The sequence below is a fragment of the Parambassis ranga genome, chromosome 5 (genome assembly GCF_900634625.1).
Source record: "Parambassis ranga chromosome 5, fParRan2.1, whole genome shotgun sequence".
Lineage (NCBI taxonomy): Eukaryota > Metazoa > Chordata > Actinopteri > Ambassidae > Parambassis > Parambassis ranga.
Genome location: NC_041026.1, coordinates 15,592,401 through 15,609,607, shown reverse-complemented (window position 1 = coordinate 15,609,607; position 17,207 = coordinate 15,592,401). Strand labels below are relative to the sequence as shown.

Sequence of the window (17,207 nt, the reverse complement as noted above, 5' to 3'; positions counted from 1 at the left end):
GTAGATGTCACCGCAATCGGCTTGCCACTGCTCAGCAATGGATCCATGATGAGGATGATGACAAACAACAGCTGCAGTGCAACAGATGCTCAGTTTTGCCGGGACACATGTGCTGAAGTTCACAAATGTGTGTGTGTGTGTGTGTGTGTGTACCGTCATTGTCTCCAGGGATTAACACTCTAAGAGATAAGAACATAAAAAGAAAAGTATTTTCAGGTCATGAAGCGTGTACTTTTTCATTTTGAATATCTATATATTCATGTTAAAGGTAGGGTAGGAGATTTTGAAAACTCAGTGAGAGTCAGCCAGATTTCAAAAGTAAACACACGCCCCTTTCTCTTGGAGCTCACCCCGAAGCCACGCCTCCCAACCAGTCTGTGACTTCGACCATCATGCACGTACCTCTGGTGCGCGCAGAGCAGGAAGAGAGCAGCCAACCAGCCAACTCTATATCTGTAAGAAGACATCCTAAAGTTCTTATGAGAGGTTCAAAGGAGAACTGTCAGAACCTCTGTTTAACATGATTCACTCACATATGCAGCTTTAACCTTGGTACACACTCTAAGATGAAGTAAGGAGTAAAACAATTTGTTTCTTTTGATGTTGACACAATTTGAAAAGGTCAAACCTACATTAGGAGAATATTTGAATATTTGATATTAGGAGAATTAAGTAAGGTAACATAAAGTAGTTAAATAGTAAATATTCTTTCTCTTAAGTGTGATGTCTCCTGATCTGAACTCACCTGAAATCACTTCTTCTAAAACTTCAGCTCACGGTCACCTTGCGTCTGCCCGCCTGTCATGGTATTACTGCTTTTATAGGGTTATATAAACCCTGCAATACTCACACGTATACCTTACATGTGAAATCTGCAGCTGTTGACAGAAACACCCAGTGATGTATTTGTCTTTCATGAGTTTCTTTTCCTGTTCAGACATCATTTAAAGTGTTGTCACATTACTGTTATTTTTTATCATAAATTAAAGACTTTCATGATCCACAGATCATGAAATCACTTCTCCACAGATGCAGACCAGAGCTTGTTCAGATCTGACTAAATGACACTCTTCCAGTATGTGTAATCTTTCTCCAAGTCCTAGCACTCTTCACTCTGTCTTTTCTGCAGAAGTGGAGTTTTGGGGTTTTCTGTGCAGGACTCCACAGTTCAGTTTACTTCAGTTCCAGACTTTTCTAAATTGTTCACAAGTATCTTAGCTGTTGTCCTTCACTAGTTTTCCCTTAGGAGCCTCTCAAAGTGTTCTGCTCTGTTTAAACCTCTTGATGATGCCTCTCAGTTCTTGAAACTAACAGACACTTGTTAAACAGAATATAAATAATATATTACTTATTACTAATAATATAACTCAGTTTACTAATAATATAACTCAGTTTGTTCCAATGCTTTGATGTCATGGTATTACTACTTTTATAGGCTGAGACAGCAGGACGCACATCAAATAATCATAAATAACCACTGCAATACTGACACGTATGCCAGGAAAGTGGACACATGTTTTTTTAATACCTTACATATGAAATCTGAAGCTGTTGACAGAAACACCCAATGATATATTTGTCTTTCACCAGTTCCTTCTCCTGTTCAAACAGACATCTTCCGTTCCTTTGCAGGACTCCAGAGTTCAGTTTACTTCAGTTCCAGACTTTTCTAAACTGTTCACAAGTATCTTAGCTGTTGTCCTTCACTAGTTTTCCTAGGAGCCTCTCAAAGTGTTCTGCTCTGTTTAAACCTCTTGATGATGCCTCTCAGTTCTTGAAACTTCAAACAAACAAACACTTGTTCAACAGAATAGGGGACTAATCAGAAAAAGAATGATATTTTCTATGGAGTTAATAACTTTGACTCCAGCTGTATGTTCAGGCTTGGCGTGGCATTATTATGAAATAATGTTGCAGTTGTGTTTGAAGAGGAACATCACAAGGAATTTTGGAATAACACATCAGAAGCTTGGAACTGAGCTATTTTAATCGTCTTGATTGCTCTAAGTATTCTGATACCTTTGTGGTTTACAACAGTAAATACAGAGGTGTCCCTCCTTTGTATAAATATTTGATCATGTTTGCCGTCGGTGTCTGGTTCCTGAAGAGCAAACAGTAGTTTTACATGATGGAATAATGTTGCTGTTCTATCTTAACGGTAAGACCTCTCACTCCTTCGGATAATTCACGCTATTCACACTATACACAAACACGCAGTGACGCATGCTATCAGGACAGAGTGAGACCTCTCTCCTTCACTCCCTGTTGTTCCGTTTGGAGACCCAGAGGTGAGCTGTCCCCTGCGCCCCCTTTCCTCCTCTCACAGCTTCTGTACGGCAGCTTCTCAGCATCAGGGGCGCCTGCAGCTGCAGGGGGCGCTAATTTGCCAATTTTTCACACAGTGATCTACACATAATACAACTCACAATACACATAAGAAAACCGCAGCGCAGATGATTTTTTCCAACTGCTTGTGCCGCCCCCTGTGTGATGCCGCCCCGGGCGACTGCCACTGGGGACAACCATCTCTCCATCCATTCATTTCTGGGTAGACCTTCCTCTACCCAGCTACTGGCTCATCCAGGAGGAAACTGACCCAGACCAAGAGATCAAATTTCTTCAGCACATCTTGGTTCTGAAGCAGGAGCACCAATCACCTCGACTGGCTCCACCAGCATGGAGGATCTCCTGATCTTCTCTCGTGGCCATAAGTGAGGGTAGAGGCCCACCACCCTCAACAGGGGCCTGAGTGATTGTGGCTGAAGGTGAGGACCAAGGCATTATAGGATAGCTATGTTGTCCTATGTCCTATGTCCTTAGATGTCTTTGTCATAGCTGTTTATTTTTTCACAATCTGTTGACATTTGAAGTTATTGTGAATGTTTTAACCCTAAAAATGACATAAATAGAAGCTTTGCTCCCTAGTGATCAAATATTCTCCTAATGTAGGTTTGACCTTTTCAAATTGTGTCAACATCAAAAGAAACAAATTGTTTTACTCCTTACTTCATCTTAGAGTGTGTACCAAGGTTAAAGCTGCATATGTGAGTGAATCATGTTAAACAGAGGTTCTGACAGTTCTCCTTTGAACCTCTCATAAGAACTTAAGGATGTCTTCTTACAGATATAGTGAAAGAACACTGGTGCTCAAAAGACAAACAAGAATGTGACAGTGTCCTCTGTAATCTCTGGTGAAATAGTGCCCCCCAGTGGTCACAGATTATCAGATAAGCATTAAACATTACCTGTCTACTATACATCAAATATCCAGCCAGGTCCACTTTGTCACTATCCAGGATCATACAGACACTGACAGCCAGAGGACCATTTACATGATTAGTGTAAAGTAGGATTAAATGTGCTTTCTGATGTTCTTCTGACTCACCTCACACCTGGATAAGAGCAGTCCTGTACATCACCTAATGCAGCTGCAATGTTTCATCCTCACCAGACTTCTGATATCAGCTCCTGTAAACATTATGAACACATTTTATCAGAAACAAATGAATAATTTTATACAAAATGATGATTTAAAACACTTATTTAGGTAGCCTGACCTCACAAGAAAACAGTAAATTGATTGATAGTTCAAGGGCTGAAAAATGTTACTTATACTTATAGGCTTATACACTTATACATACTTATACAGACTCAGCAGACAGTCTGCCATCTTTGAATATCAAAGAAACAGAACCCAGTGTGACTGCAAATGACAGCAGTTATTCAGAAGGTGCCTTACACATTGTTAGTCAAAGGGGCTTTAGTCAGTGTGAAGGTGCTGCAGCGCTACCTTGTGGTTAGTTTTTGCAATAGTTCAAAAAGATGTCCACCTTCTTCTCCTGTTAGTAAACAGACTTTTAGACCCACATGAATATTTTAACATTAGAAAATGCGTTAGCATTGTACTTACCTTCTGCCTTCTACATTCCTCCTACATGCCAGCACGCTGCTCTGTATACTGAGGCAATCATCAGCAAATCTGCAAACACTCATATAGGTCATTTAGGAGTGACTGACTATCAACTCATTTTTATGTATGATGACATGTTGTATATAGCAGATTGAGCACGGTACCCCCAGTGGTCAGATCAGCATCCATAGCAACAGCCAGCTCTGCTCAGCAACAGTTTGTTCTATAGAAATAACTGACTGCAGGATGTTTCAAATGACCAATCAGAATCAAGCATTCATGGCTGTGTAAGAGTAAAGAAAACTCCATAAGACACCTTTAAAAGACCAGTGGGCAGGATTTATGGCAGACAGTGTAGTACCCCTTCCTCATTGCATCCATTTATGAACCAAGTACTGAAATCTACAGTGGCTGCCAACAAGAAAAAACATGAAAGACTGTACGGTCATATGTCCACTCTAGGCTACTGTAGAAAACATACTGGACCAACGTGACACCTTCTGCTGAACAGGGAGGCATCATTTTAAGCTTACAAAACATAATTCACTAATTCATTAATCACACTAATACACACAAATATGCCATTTCTGCTCATTAATACCCCTGATAATCTGATTTTGAACTAATTACTAAGCAAACCAACTGTTTATTCAAACAAAGGACACTTCTTTTTTTGAGTTGAACTCCAGCGTTTAACAGTATTCAGGCAGAGAGGAATAGGTGGAGAAGAAGCGATGGAGATCGAGTGAAAAATTAAGAAGACCATCAGCTTTGATGCTGCAGCGCTGCCTCACTGAAAGAGGTCAAAGATGGAGGGAAATCACACCGAGAGCTGGTTACCCAAGACATTTGTCATAATCAAAACCTTTAAAACAATCAAACAATCATAATAAACATAAAAAGGCAAAGCACAATGAATCAGAACAGGACATGTGACACGGGGCCAGGACACACCATGCTGGGTCATGCTGCTCTGGGAGATTTATTTAGTGATTTTTCCTTTTTTTTGTTTTGTTTTGTTTCTTTTTTTCCGTTTTTATTATGTTTTTCACTTGCGCTCCTGTCAGGAGTGTGGTAAATGGGACAGTAAAGCAGCAAGAGTCACAGTTCATCATCAACATCATCATCATCATCATCACCACCAGAATTTCCATCCTCCTCATGGTATAATTAATAATAATAATTTCATTTTTCCTCAGGCTAGAAAATAATTTACATCACATTGTTTTTACTGACTTGAGACCACAAACATTCCAGCAACACACTCTAGGATTAAGGGTGGGTAACAATCAGAAAAAGCATGACTTTTTGCATAGTATTAAATGAACAAAGACATTGAGTTCTTTATTTACAATTATTGTAGAGATAAAAAAAATATCATAAAAACAAGATGAACACTTAAATCACTTACCCATGAATGGCTAAGTATGCCAAAAAGTTATCTGTTGGCATTTCTCTTTTTCTTTGTTCCACAAACTGCATGCTGCTAAATACAGTACATCGAGGCAGGTGAGAGTATATTGCAAGAAGTTATCATCATCATCATCATTTTCATCATCATCACCGCTGTCGTGATCAACATAATAATTATTGGTTGTTACAACACATGTTATTGATTCAGATGTAATCACGAAGTTTCTGACAGGAGCAGTGATTGATTACATACAGCCAATCAGCTGCGTCGGCAGTATGACTCGTCGTGGTGCATGATGGTAGATGTAATCAGGAAGTTCCTGTTTGTTTTTGTTGTTCTTTTATACACCAGTCCACATTCTGTCCTCAGTGGACTTCATTGCTGTATTTACAAAGGTTATTTTTAAACTCTTCTTAAAGCTGAAATGTCCTCCTGGATGTAAAAGTGGTTTGGAGAATGTTGGCTTAAGTCATTTTTTTTTTTCAATTATTATTATTATTGAAAATGCTATGATGTTTTTGTCTTGTTTATTGTTTTTAATTTTTTTACAGACAAATAAACAAATAAATTGTCAAGTTTAAACATCAGAAAGGAAACAAAATAAATCAACAGCTTCTAAGCAGAATATCAGAATCCAGACTGTGTTTTTTTTTCTTTTTTTCCTTCAACTTAAATAAGACAGATTTATTCAAATGAACCATTCTCAACACGCCTGAGCTGACTGGTAAAGCTTGTGCACCCTCTCCAGATGGACGGATCGGCAGGGGAAATGACAGAGGAGGACAATTTAAATAAAATAAAATAAAAAGATATAAAACAGACAGGACTGCTAGGATAAATGATTGTATATACTGTAGTAGTGTATAGGATTTCTTTTAAAGTAGAAAAACTCTTCTCAAGTTGCATAATGAGCCTATCACGCCATGCTTTGCCAATGTCTTCGGTTAGTAATAAGAAATAACGATAGTACAGGCTTAGTTAGGTGGCCTCATCCCTCTGAGTGCAATAAGTCTGGGTAAATGTGCCTTCTGTACGTAACTTCTCTCTGTCTGATTGGTCAAAGCACAATAAATAGTTTACAACTAGTGAGTACAGTTGAGATGCTTAGAGTACTGTATATTCTGTGACGGCAGGAAGACAAGCTTGGTTAAAACACACAAAAGCACATCTAGAATTACACCACAGAAATTTTCATTCATAACCAGATAGTGCAGAAAATCTTTTTTTTCTTCATATATATATATATATAGAAAAAGATTCAAAGCAACATTCCATTTTTGTTGTAATTAAGTTGTTATTTTTTGTCAGTTTTTCCTTTTTTTTTAGATGTTGAAAATGCCAACAGCTTCGTGGGGCTGTGTGTGTCTGAAAAAAAATCCTTTCAATAAAAGAAAAATAAATAAAATTGAATTTCCGTGCGGTAAAGAGAAGCCAAATATAACTTTCTATTATGATCGAGGTGCAGCCATTTGATGGTCACACATATTTTTAAAACATCAAGTCCTTCCAATAAGCAGGTTTATCTAGAAGACAGTTCACTATAAAGGTCCTGATATCAGCCTCTTTTTTTTTAACTCGAGCCCTGACCCCAGGCCAGAGCAGGAAAATAACATAATTAAAAAAAGAAAGAAGAAGAATAAGTGAAAAAAATAATTAAATATCCCCCTCTGTCACATAAAAGGAGGCCTCCGTTCAGAAAAGGCAAGCCACTCCAACTTGATCCCAACAATCATACAGAGTTAATACTAAGATTCCACATTTACTATGTATCCCGTTATATTTTGGTTTCTTTTCGTTGTTAATCCTCTAAAAATATCTACATTATTTGACAAGATAGCAGGCAAATTCCAGCACACGTTTTTTTTTTTGTTTGTTTCGTTTTTTCTTTTAGTAATAACACACCGACTGAGCTTCGCCTTCATCTCCCTCCTTCTAGAAACCAGGAAGTTTATCTCTACGAGGTTGTAAACAAATTACATTCTCTTCATGACATAAATAAGTCAAAAGAAATTTGAGCCATTGAAGCAGGAACAAGGCAACATGCCAACAAACAAAGATAAACTCTCTCTAAATATATTTATATGTATTTATAGAATATATCCCATAAATGCTATCATCATTATTATTATTTTTGCATTCCTCTTTTTTCCGACAGGTGCAAAACTACTGTGCAAGTTGAGCCCTACCACCTCGATACACATTTTCCATTTATGGATGAAAGAAATTTTTACAGTTGGGTACATGTTCATGCCACACAAAAGAGGGAACTTTGCAGGCCAGGAACTGAGAGAAGCTGTCTTTAAAATTAGCAGTCCGCTGCGCAGGCCTAGCCCATCAGAACCAAAGAACTCCAATAAAATTAAAACCCTTTTAAATAAAACTTGGGTAATGTACATTCATGCAGGAGCAACAATAATAATAACAATAATAATCAGAATCAGAATTAGAATAATAACAATGTTTTTCAATTTAATTTAAACTATTATCAGTATTAACAATGCTGCTGAGGAGAGGGGAGAGTGTAAGGGGAGTTAAAAGTCTGTCCTGGTTTTGCAGTCTCCCTCCTCATCGTCCTCCTCCTCCCCCTAGTGCCACTGAAGACACAGTTCATAAATGTGTGCAGTCAGCCGCACGCTTATACAGTACATGCTAACCAGTACAAGCATGTGGTCATACACACACACACACACACTGACCACGGCTGCCACCGTACACATACAACCACAAAAGCAGGATGGCTGTGTAGGTTTTGTGGCTTTCTTCTGAGCTTTTTTGATTGTATGTTTATTCTTTTTGCCTTATTAAATTTTTGAAAGGAGTGCAGAGCGTTAGGGGGCTCAAGGATTGGGGAGATCATTTTACCAACAAGACCTGCTCTGTGTACTGTAGGCGATGGTTTTTTTTTAAACTGAAAGAATTGAATGTGAATTTTTGGGGTGTATGTTTACAGTTAGATGTCTGGAGGAATTGGAGGAGGTGCCACCCAGACTGCAAGGAAATGACATTAAAGGTTAAAAGCTGGATCAGGGTTAGAGGCTGGTTTCCAAGCTGTGCAGTGGGCTGGCGGGGCTGGAGGAAGCGGCTGATTTACTGGTGTCGATGGTGAGGTTGATGCCACTGTCAATGGCGTTGTTATTCTTGTTGGGGGACGAGGGCTGGCTGGAGTACTTCCTCCTCCTCCGAGCAGAGTCATCGTCCGTGTCGTCAATGAGGGGGATGTTGGGCGTTGAGTCTTCTATCCTAAACTCGGGGTGTGTCATGAAGTTGTGGATGGATGTTCTGGAGTCTGGTTTTTCCAGGCCTTCGTACAGGGAGCTACGGAATGCATTCACAACTCGGATCTGCCGTGGAAAGGGACGAAAGAAAAGAAAAAAAACATGATGAGAGGTGAAGACAGAGAAGAAACAGAAGGGTGGAGGGACCCTCAGGGGAAGAGGCAAGAGAAGGAAGAAGAGGAGGGACACAGAGGAGGAGAGGGATCCTCTAACATGAGGATAAAGAGGTGAAAAAGTAGGAGAAGCAAGAGAGGAGGCAACTGCAGTCTGTGTTCTGCTTTCACATGATGACTATAGTTCACAAGTCACTCAAGTTTGGCGTGCACTAAGGAAAACTGTGAGGAACACAATCATAAAAACACAACCAAATCATACATTTCAAGAAAAACGAATACCAAAGCAACACAAACGCTCGTTGTAAGTATACGCTTTAGTCCAATGTGCGGTATACCTAGAAACAAGCCACGTTAATAAATGGAATGCTCACAGAAAAAATTAAAGGAGAATATCACATGCAAGTTTGAAGAAAATCTGGTGGACGAGGTCAGTAAAAAGGAAGGAGGTTAGATCTGAGAGATCCAATCAGGTGGTTTAAAAAACTTCTGGAGGCACCAGAACACCGTCTGGGACAATATCCACAGACTCTGAATGGGACACACAAACACACAAATATAGCACAGGGTGGATAAAGCATGGTCCCATACAGGGCAATGGAGGGAGTCAAGTCTGCATTGCAGTGTAAAACTCACAACAGAACAACACATCCCAAAAAAAACAAACAAAAACAAAGTGGCAATTAGACAACGAGCAGCAGGTTAAAATTTTATGAACACAAGAGGTAAAGACATGCAACAAGACAACAGGATGGCGGAGAAGGCACAAAGACTGCTGACACAAAACACGTGAAGGTGGATAATGGAAGTAAGTTTTATAGTCAGAGGTCTGACAGCTGAAGCCCGTTCTCAACCCCATGCACTTCTAAGTAAACACTCAAGTATAAGTCCCAAACAGCTACTGAGCCTTTTTATAAGACTAAACTACGACCTCAGCATCAGTCCCTTCAGGTATGTGTTGTTTACATCAGAATTCTGTCAGCATATTGAAGGTAGTAGCTGAACCATGTCAGCAAACCTGCGGTATAAACTGTACAAAGGAATCAAAAGCAAGCAGTGTTCTGTGCTTGTTGTTTTTTTCTAAACAAATCTGATGATCTAATTATTTTAGCAACATTTTGTCTCATTGCTACTAAAATATGTCATCTAATAAATAGTGAAACACAAATTGGTAGCATCATAAAGTAACTGTATATATCAGCAGTGTTTCACGTCTCAATCAAAATCAAAATCTAATCACAAAACTTAAATAATAAATTATTAGAAATTGATCTTGTTTTTAATAAACCTAATCTTATATTTTTGTTCATCACTTAACACTTTGATTAACGACTGAATACTATTATAGCTTTTAGCTCCATGGGTTTTGCTTTAAAAATGACAACTGCATAATACAAATGTTTGCAGTAGTGGTATAGTTCCTGTGCAGTAGTGTATAAGGAGACAAAACGGATAAAAATCAGAAAAAAAAAAAGAAAAAAAGAAAATCAGAATCATAAGAGGAGCCTGTCTGGATGGGTGCATGTGACAGAATGTCTGACAAGTAACACTGATGGGGTGTCAGAAGAGGGGTGGGGGGTTGAATTTACATTGCTGGTGCTGCAGAAGATCTATGTCCGTAACTATGGCAACATGACAAGTCAACTACACCGACAGTATGAAGCGACAAGACGGGATGGATTATTGGTACAGTGCTGCCTTAGGTTATAGGTTGATTGTCCTGTATCCCCATCCCATTTCCAGTCCACACATCTAACACACAGCAATTCTTTAGATTTTTTTTTAATCAAGCAGGAATCGATTATATAAAGACAGAAAGAGAGAGAGAGAGAGAGAGAGAGAGAGAGAGAAAGAGAGAAATAACAGTGCCCTCTTGAGTTTATTATTGGACCATTTTGGACCAAACAACTTGACTGAGAGCAGGCAAGCACAGAAATCTTTAAGGTGTTTTATACACAGCTTCCTCATTTCAGATATTATGTCCGCTAGAAATTACATAACACAGCAGGTAAGATCTGACTGCCAGCAAACTCGCATATAAAATGAGACAACAGGGCAGCTTATACTTGAATGTTCACCCAGACTCTTGTTGAGTTGCTTGTAATTAGTTCACGTTAGTGTTTGTCACAACGTCAACGTGAGAGGATTGAAGGATGGGATGATGGATGGGAGTGGGTGGGGTGAGCAGAGGGAGACAAACTCACAACCTGAAATGTCACGCCGTGGGTATCACCCTTAGTCCTGCGCTCCTAGCACTCTGGGGAAACAAACACACATTCACCGATGAGAGGACAGTACACCCGACCATGGGAGGAGATATCAAGATGAATTTGAAATCCAGTATGAACAGCAAAAAAGACAAAAGAGAGAGAGGAAATGAAAAAAAGCAGATAGCAGGAAAGAAAAAGACAAACCTTCAGAGATGCCAACCTCAAACTAAACATTGTGATTTGTTTTAAAAGAAAGGTTTTGTCCGTAACAGGATGGCACCCCTGAAGCAAAGAGAGCAGAGAAGCAGACTGACAGAGTTCTGACTCACGGCCAGTAGTGGGAGGAGCAGTAGCAGCAGTAGTGCTTGTAGGAGAGGAAAGGGCATTGGACAAGGACACGTGACTAGGACTAGAAACATTGGTTACATCCTGGGTCTGGCTGGTGGTGGATGATTGGCGTCTCAGAGCTCCCGCCCCCTGAAAGGAGGTGCCACTCTTGAAGGTGTTGACTACTTCAATCTGTGGGAGGAGAGCGGGACAGGAGAGGACAAATGGCTGCTCAGAGTGACACACACCAAATGGCAACACAAGCTGGCTGGCTGGGTGACTTCGGCGGTACAGTGTCCGATATGACACGATGGGAGAGTTGGCTAAAGTTCAGAGTATAGTATCCCCACAACAATAAGGGTGAACCCTACTTATAAGATTGGTGAAGCCAAATTAATAAAGTAAAATGTTCTACCTGTAATGGTAGCCATATAGCTTCAGGTCCAGTTTTTGAGATTTGAGCCTCCATCCTGCTCTGGAGGCACTCAAAGCATTAGTTGCTGTTATCCACTCAAGTCAGACTGCACTACAGTTGATGACTAGCACGCTAACATCACATGCACACTCAGAAGCATCAATGTCACACTCCCAATTCTGGGAGCTGACCATCCACCAAAGGTTGAAGTAAAAATGGATCAATCTGAGCTATCTGCATGGCTAGATTTCCGTTTAGTGGTCTGTAATTTAAAATAAAATGCAGATGGAGGACTTAAAATAAATATACAATGAAAATATACAGGTGCAGCAACATAATTATCGAATGCATGTTGATTTGTGGCAGCCAGATACAGAGTGAGATAAGTTTTGGTACAACCAGGGATTGTTGTGGGACTAAGCAATTTAATTGCTTAAAGTGTTGTTATATGCACTGCCTGGAGTTACTATTATCAAAGCTAATTTATTTTTTTTCTGCCAACAGAGCAGAGTTCTGACTGCAGCAGTATTCAGTTTTGTCTGCATGTGTCCACAGTACCATGCCGTGAACAGCTTCACCCAGGACCCCCAGTGACACATCGGTAAGATGAAACCGATCCAACACACAGGCAAAACTGTCAGGAATATCACAGTGATACCGGTCTGCAGAGTTCAACAATTCAGTGACAACAATTCAATGAGCAGTCCACACCGGTGGTCGTCGACGGTCAGGGAAGCTGCATCTTCCTGTTCCTAAATAAGTCATCTTGAGACAAAATGACTTTGAGGCTGCGACTAACAGAAACAACATATAACAAAGTCTAGCATTTGCTCTATGGGTAAGTTTTACAGGTCATGTCTGAGGTTTTGTCTCTTACATAAAATTGATCTGAGGACAAAGACAAACATAGAGTAAATGTACGCAGAGCATCAAAGTGAAGTTTACATTACTATTGTTTTACTGAACCAAAAGAAAGTATTTTAATTTCTATAAGGTCAAATGAATCCATTTAAAATCTGTTTAATCAAATGTGTCTGTCACATGTCCTCACCTGAGTCTGGATACGGTTGAGTCCTCTGAACCAGAGGATCTGTCCTCTTCTCAGCTCCCTCTCTGCGTGGTCGATCTCCTCATTTTCTTCATTTACATCCTCTTCTGGTAACTCATCTTTCTGAGTTAACTGGCCTGCCCGCCGCAGGAAGCGCAACCTGCTATTGGGTATGGTGGCTATCACCTAACCCACAGAGGAGACAGAGCACACAGTCAAGAGGAAACCTGGCATGCTAACAGTAAAGAAGCACAGACAGTGTGCCTGCAAATCATAACAGAAACAAGGAATGAAGCCGGGTGAGAAAAACAAACTGAGAAAAAGATGAGTTTGCTTGTTACCTGTCCCCAGACAAGCTCTCCCAATCCGAGGAAAACACACCACATCCACTTTTCCACATCCAGAGGTTGACAACTAAATGGCTTCCCTCCAAACTGCACAATCACAATCTACACAAAACAAAACACAAATCATGAGAAACATTACTTTGACCTATTTATGGAAAGACAATAATCTGCATCTGCTTACCTGTACAGCAAATGTGCCAAAAACAATAGAGCAGAAGATGGGGTTCCTGAAGATCCCATCAAAGACATTCCTCTCGCCATGGATTTTACGTGCATTTATCTCATTAAACAGCTGCATCATGACAAAAGTATTGAAAATGATAGTGTAGTGTTCAGATGGAGGAGCATGGAGAGGAGCATTGCGGCCACTGTCAATGTCAAAGATCTTCTCGCCTAGAATGGAAAAAAAAAAGATGATGTGATTAATTTCGGACCTGTGTTGCTTCACATCATTATCACAAAGTAAAATGACTACAGGTACCAGCGAAGAGCAGTGTGAAGATGATCACAAGCTGATAGACAGCGTGGCCTAAGATGTTCTTTGTCATGGTGCTGGAGATCAGAGGCTTATTGCGACCGTATGGTTTTCTCTTGAGCAGGGACTCGGTGGGAGGTTCTGTTGCTAGGGCCAGGGATGCAAAAGTGTCCATGATCAGGTTCACCCACAACATCTGCACTGCTTTCAGGGGAGAGTCCTGGAAAATGAAACAGAACTTTCTAAGAAATTTAGCACAAGCAGGAATGCAGCAATCAAGGTAATGGCTTTAACTAAAACAACAAACATCTTTACCATCTAAGATAAGAAGTGGTTTGCTTGGATGACAGTAGTTTAGTACCATCTGCCAGTTAAGTTAACCCAATAGGGAATTGTTCCATTACAGCATGCTGCCGAGTTTTAATCCTTCTGACCTGTGTGATGCAGGCACCAGTAAAAGCCACTATGACGGCCACAACATTGACGGTAAGCTGGAACTGAAGAAACTTGGAGATGCTGTCATACACGTTTCGGCCCCACATGACTGCTTTCACAATGCTGCTGAAGTTATCATCAGTAAGAATGATATCTGATGCTTCCTTGGCCACATCAGTTCCAGCGATACCCTGGAAAAGAAATGACAAACTGTGATCAGACACCTATGCAGGGTCCCAGTTTCACAGGTCTACTGATCATTTATGTCATCAAACTGCTGAGAGAACTGGACATGAGCGAGCTCTGATGTTTGATAATGATGAAGACTAACAAAGAAGTCAGGGTTGGTGGTTTGAAGACAGAGGCTTCCATATTTACGGGAATAGCAGAACTTTCTCTTGATATTCTGTTATTTGTTGGCAGGGTGTGCTGCATTTTTGTGCATATTAGTGTGTAAACAGGAAACTACATCCCTATAATATGTGCATATAGAATGTTCCATTTGTTTTAATATATCAGCCTGAGGCATTGTTCTCCAAGAAAATACCATCTACATCCATATAAACCTGGAAAGTAATACCGGTTTATATCTTAAGTGAGAGATTTGCAATGAGAAATCAAGGTAAGAGGGCATTTTGATCCCATGGAGTACAGTATTCTGGTTAAAAAAGGCCTTACAAAAACAGCCAATTAGTAAGAGAGTCAAATAGTGTAGATAAAAGCAGAGAATAAATGGTTTCATGTATTTTAAATCATAGTCTAAATAGCTAAAGGAAACAGAACATCAACAGAAAAAGCAAATAAATTATCATGTGTTTTAGAGAAGAAACGGTTTTGAGATTAACTAGAGGATATTTTTTTCTTTTCATTTTTAAAGAGTTTATCGTCTGGGAAAAAGGTCTAATGATTTGCAGGAAAACTGTATGACAGCAGAAATCCACTAGGGGGAGCTCCTAATTCAAACATCCAGGGCAAACTGCCAGAAAAGAAACCTAAAATACTGCAGAGGTGAAGAAGACATCTGCAGATGTTGACAGAGATCACAAGAAAACAAGCAGAGAGAGAGGTAAACATATAAACAAAAGAGAAAAGAACAGAAGGGTCGCTTACCATGGCAAACCCAACATCAGCTTTCTTTAGAGCAGGTCCGTCATTGGTTCCATCTCCTGTCACGGCCACCACCTGCCTCTGGTCTACCATAGTGCTGTCAATAATGCCTGTCAGAAACACACAGACACATAAACAAAACCTGCAAATGCTGAAGTGCATATACGCTGAATAATGCATCCAAAACTAGGAAGGACAGCACAAACATATAGGATCTCTGCATGTGTGTGTCATGTTAATACATATTATATAAATATGTAAATTCACCTTTGACAAGTGTGTGTTTGTCGGTTGGAGATGATCTAGCCAGGACTCGGAGTTTTGGCCAAACCTTGTCAATGCGCTCCTGTTCCACCTGGACAGATGGATAAGTGGAAATAGAAGGACAAGCAGTTGCAGTTTGGTTGTTTTTTTTTCTAGACATCCCTCTGTCACTGTCACTCTCTGCCTCCCTCTGACTCTGACAGTATTTCCCGTACCTCTCCTTTCTCATTACGGATCCTCCTGTTGAACTCTTTGCCATCAATGCAGAGGAAGTCCTCTCCTGGGTGAATGATGCCACACTTGATGGCTATAGCCCTGGCGGTGTTGATGTTGTCTCCTGTCACCATGCGCACAGTAATGCCTGCACGCTGGCACTTCCGAATGGCATCGGGTACCTAAAACACCAATTATAAAGACACACAACAGAGGATTTTCTCCATTTAGGGCTTGCAGAAAAACATCATTACCTTAAATGTTGGAAAAAACAGCAGAAACATAGATATTATCTCTTATTCTGAGCCAAATAAGGTTAATTTAAGACCACTCATTTTCAGATTTGGTCTCCAGCATCTCTTGAGGGGATTACTGGTTGTGTCTACCACCCATTTGGTGGTGTTAGTACAGTGGGTTTTTGGTGCTTAATTACCAAAAGAAGCAGTCTGGCCTCTAAATGATCCCTTTCACATAAAAGAAATCATAAGGGGATATTTTGACAAAAAACTAAGAGGTAAACATATCTTATTTTTATTTTATCAGAGCACTATTTTGCTGCCTTTGCATTAATGAGATGCATAATGAAGCATTTATCTAACTTCTCCTCTAGAGAGTAGTCTAGTTAAATTAACTGTGAGATATGGAGATTGATCCGTGCTGTTGACAGCTAGTGAAAGCAGAACATTAATTCAGAAACACATCTTCTTCCTGGCAAAGGTCAGTGTGGGCGAGCTCTGCTCTCTAAACCCACACATAAACAAATGTGTGCGCATACAGTAACAACTCCCATCAATTTGCACATACGGTCAGTCCTGTACTTGCATGTTTCTCGCTCTTAAATACAAACAAATACAGATATTGCTTCGGGACAAGCACACACACTCACAGAGGCTGGAATATGTATGCTTTCTACTTGACACTCGATAAACACATGGGATACCCACATACCCACACGTGCATGTGAATCCACCACTGCAATGTGTAGTAAGTATTGTACAATAAAATGGGAATTAACTCACCTAAAAAGAGCGGATTATAAGCAAAATCTATACAGTAAATGAGTGCAAGCCTTTAATTAGCCTACATACTGTAGAAACTTTTGCTCAAGACAAGATACTGACCATGGAAAGATAATTCATAAAAAACCTACAATGACAGTAAGACAAGAGAAGGTTTATTTTGGAGCACATAAGTTTGTTACATTTCCTAACTGATAATGATATTGTTGCACTTGTGCATACATCTGCTGACAATAACTGCATCTCTGGCTACTAATATTGTGGTAAGTGGAGCAGATTACTGCATTCTGCTTCATCTCTTCTCACTGAGTCATTGTTATTAAGATATCAGGCTTCTGTTTGCCTGTCTGTCATCCCTGGTATTTGTTCTTCAGATTCCCACTGCTCTAGTTGACTGGTCATCCAAAAGAGGAGGTGAAGAGAAGAGTGGAGGCTTATTAAAAATACACTCTGGCCAGGCAGAGGAAGAGGGTAGGATGCTAGTAGGTGAGACTGAAAAACAAGCCTCTGGTGTCTCTAATATATATCTGGTTACGCTCTTGTTTTCCTCCATTTCTCTCCTTACCCTCCTCATCCTTGTCCACCTCCTGCATTCTGTCATCCCTCTGACATGAATCTGATTTTGAATCTGTTTG

The 17,207-nt window shown here is 40.1% G+C and overlaps 1 protein-coding gene across 4 annotated transcripts in view; it reads right to left on the bottom strand.

Moving 5' to 3' along the window:
• Positions 1-4,980: 4,980 nt before the first annotated feature.
• atp2b2 (ATPase plasma membrane Ca2+ transporting 2) overlaps positions 4,981-17,207 on the bottom strand; it is a 66,786-nt gene continuing 54,559 nt past the window's right edge. For 2 of the 4 annotated variants that reach the window (XM_028406364.1, XM_028406366.1), the window contains 11 exons: positions 15,556-15,735; positions 15,344-15,431; positions 15,080-15,186; positions 13,969-14,160; positions 13,541-13,754; positions 13,241-13,452; positions 13,054-13,161; positions 12,716-12,898; positions 11,252-11,441; positions 10,920-10,969; positions 8,574-8,665 (listed from right to left, as the gene is read on the bottom strand). In XM_028406364.1, coding sequence (XP_028262165.1) covers positions 10,962-10,969; positions 11,252-11,441; positions 12,716-12,898; positions 13,054-13,161; positions 13,241-13,452; positions 13,541-13,754; positions 13,969-14,160; positions 15,080-15,186; positions 15,344-15,431; positions 15,556-15,735 — 1,482 coding nt within the window. In that variant the 3' untranslated portion in view covers positions 8,574-8,665; positions 10,920-10,961. Of the gene's footprint in view, positions 8,666-10,919; positions 10,970-11,251; positions 11,442-12,715; positions 12,899-13,053; positions 13,162-13,240; positions 13,453-13,540; positions 13,755-13,968; positions 14,161-15,079; positions 15,187-15,343; positions 15,432-15,555; positions 15,736-17,207 lie in introns of all 4 variants that reach the window. The other 2 variants (XM_028406365.1, XM_028406368.1) reach the window with 2 other exon arrangements.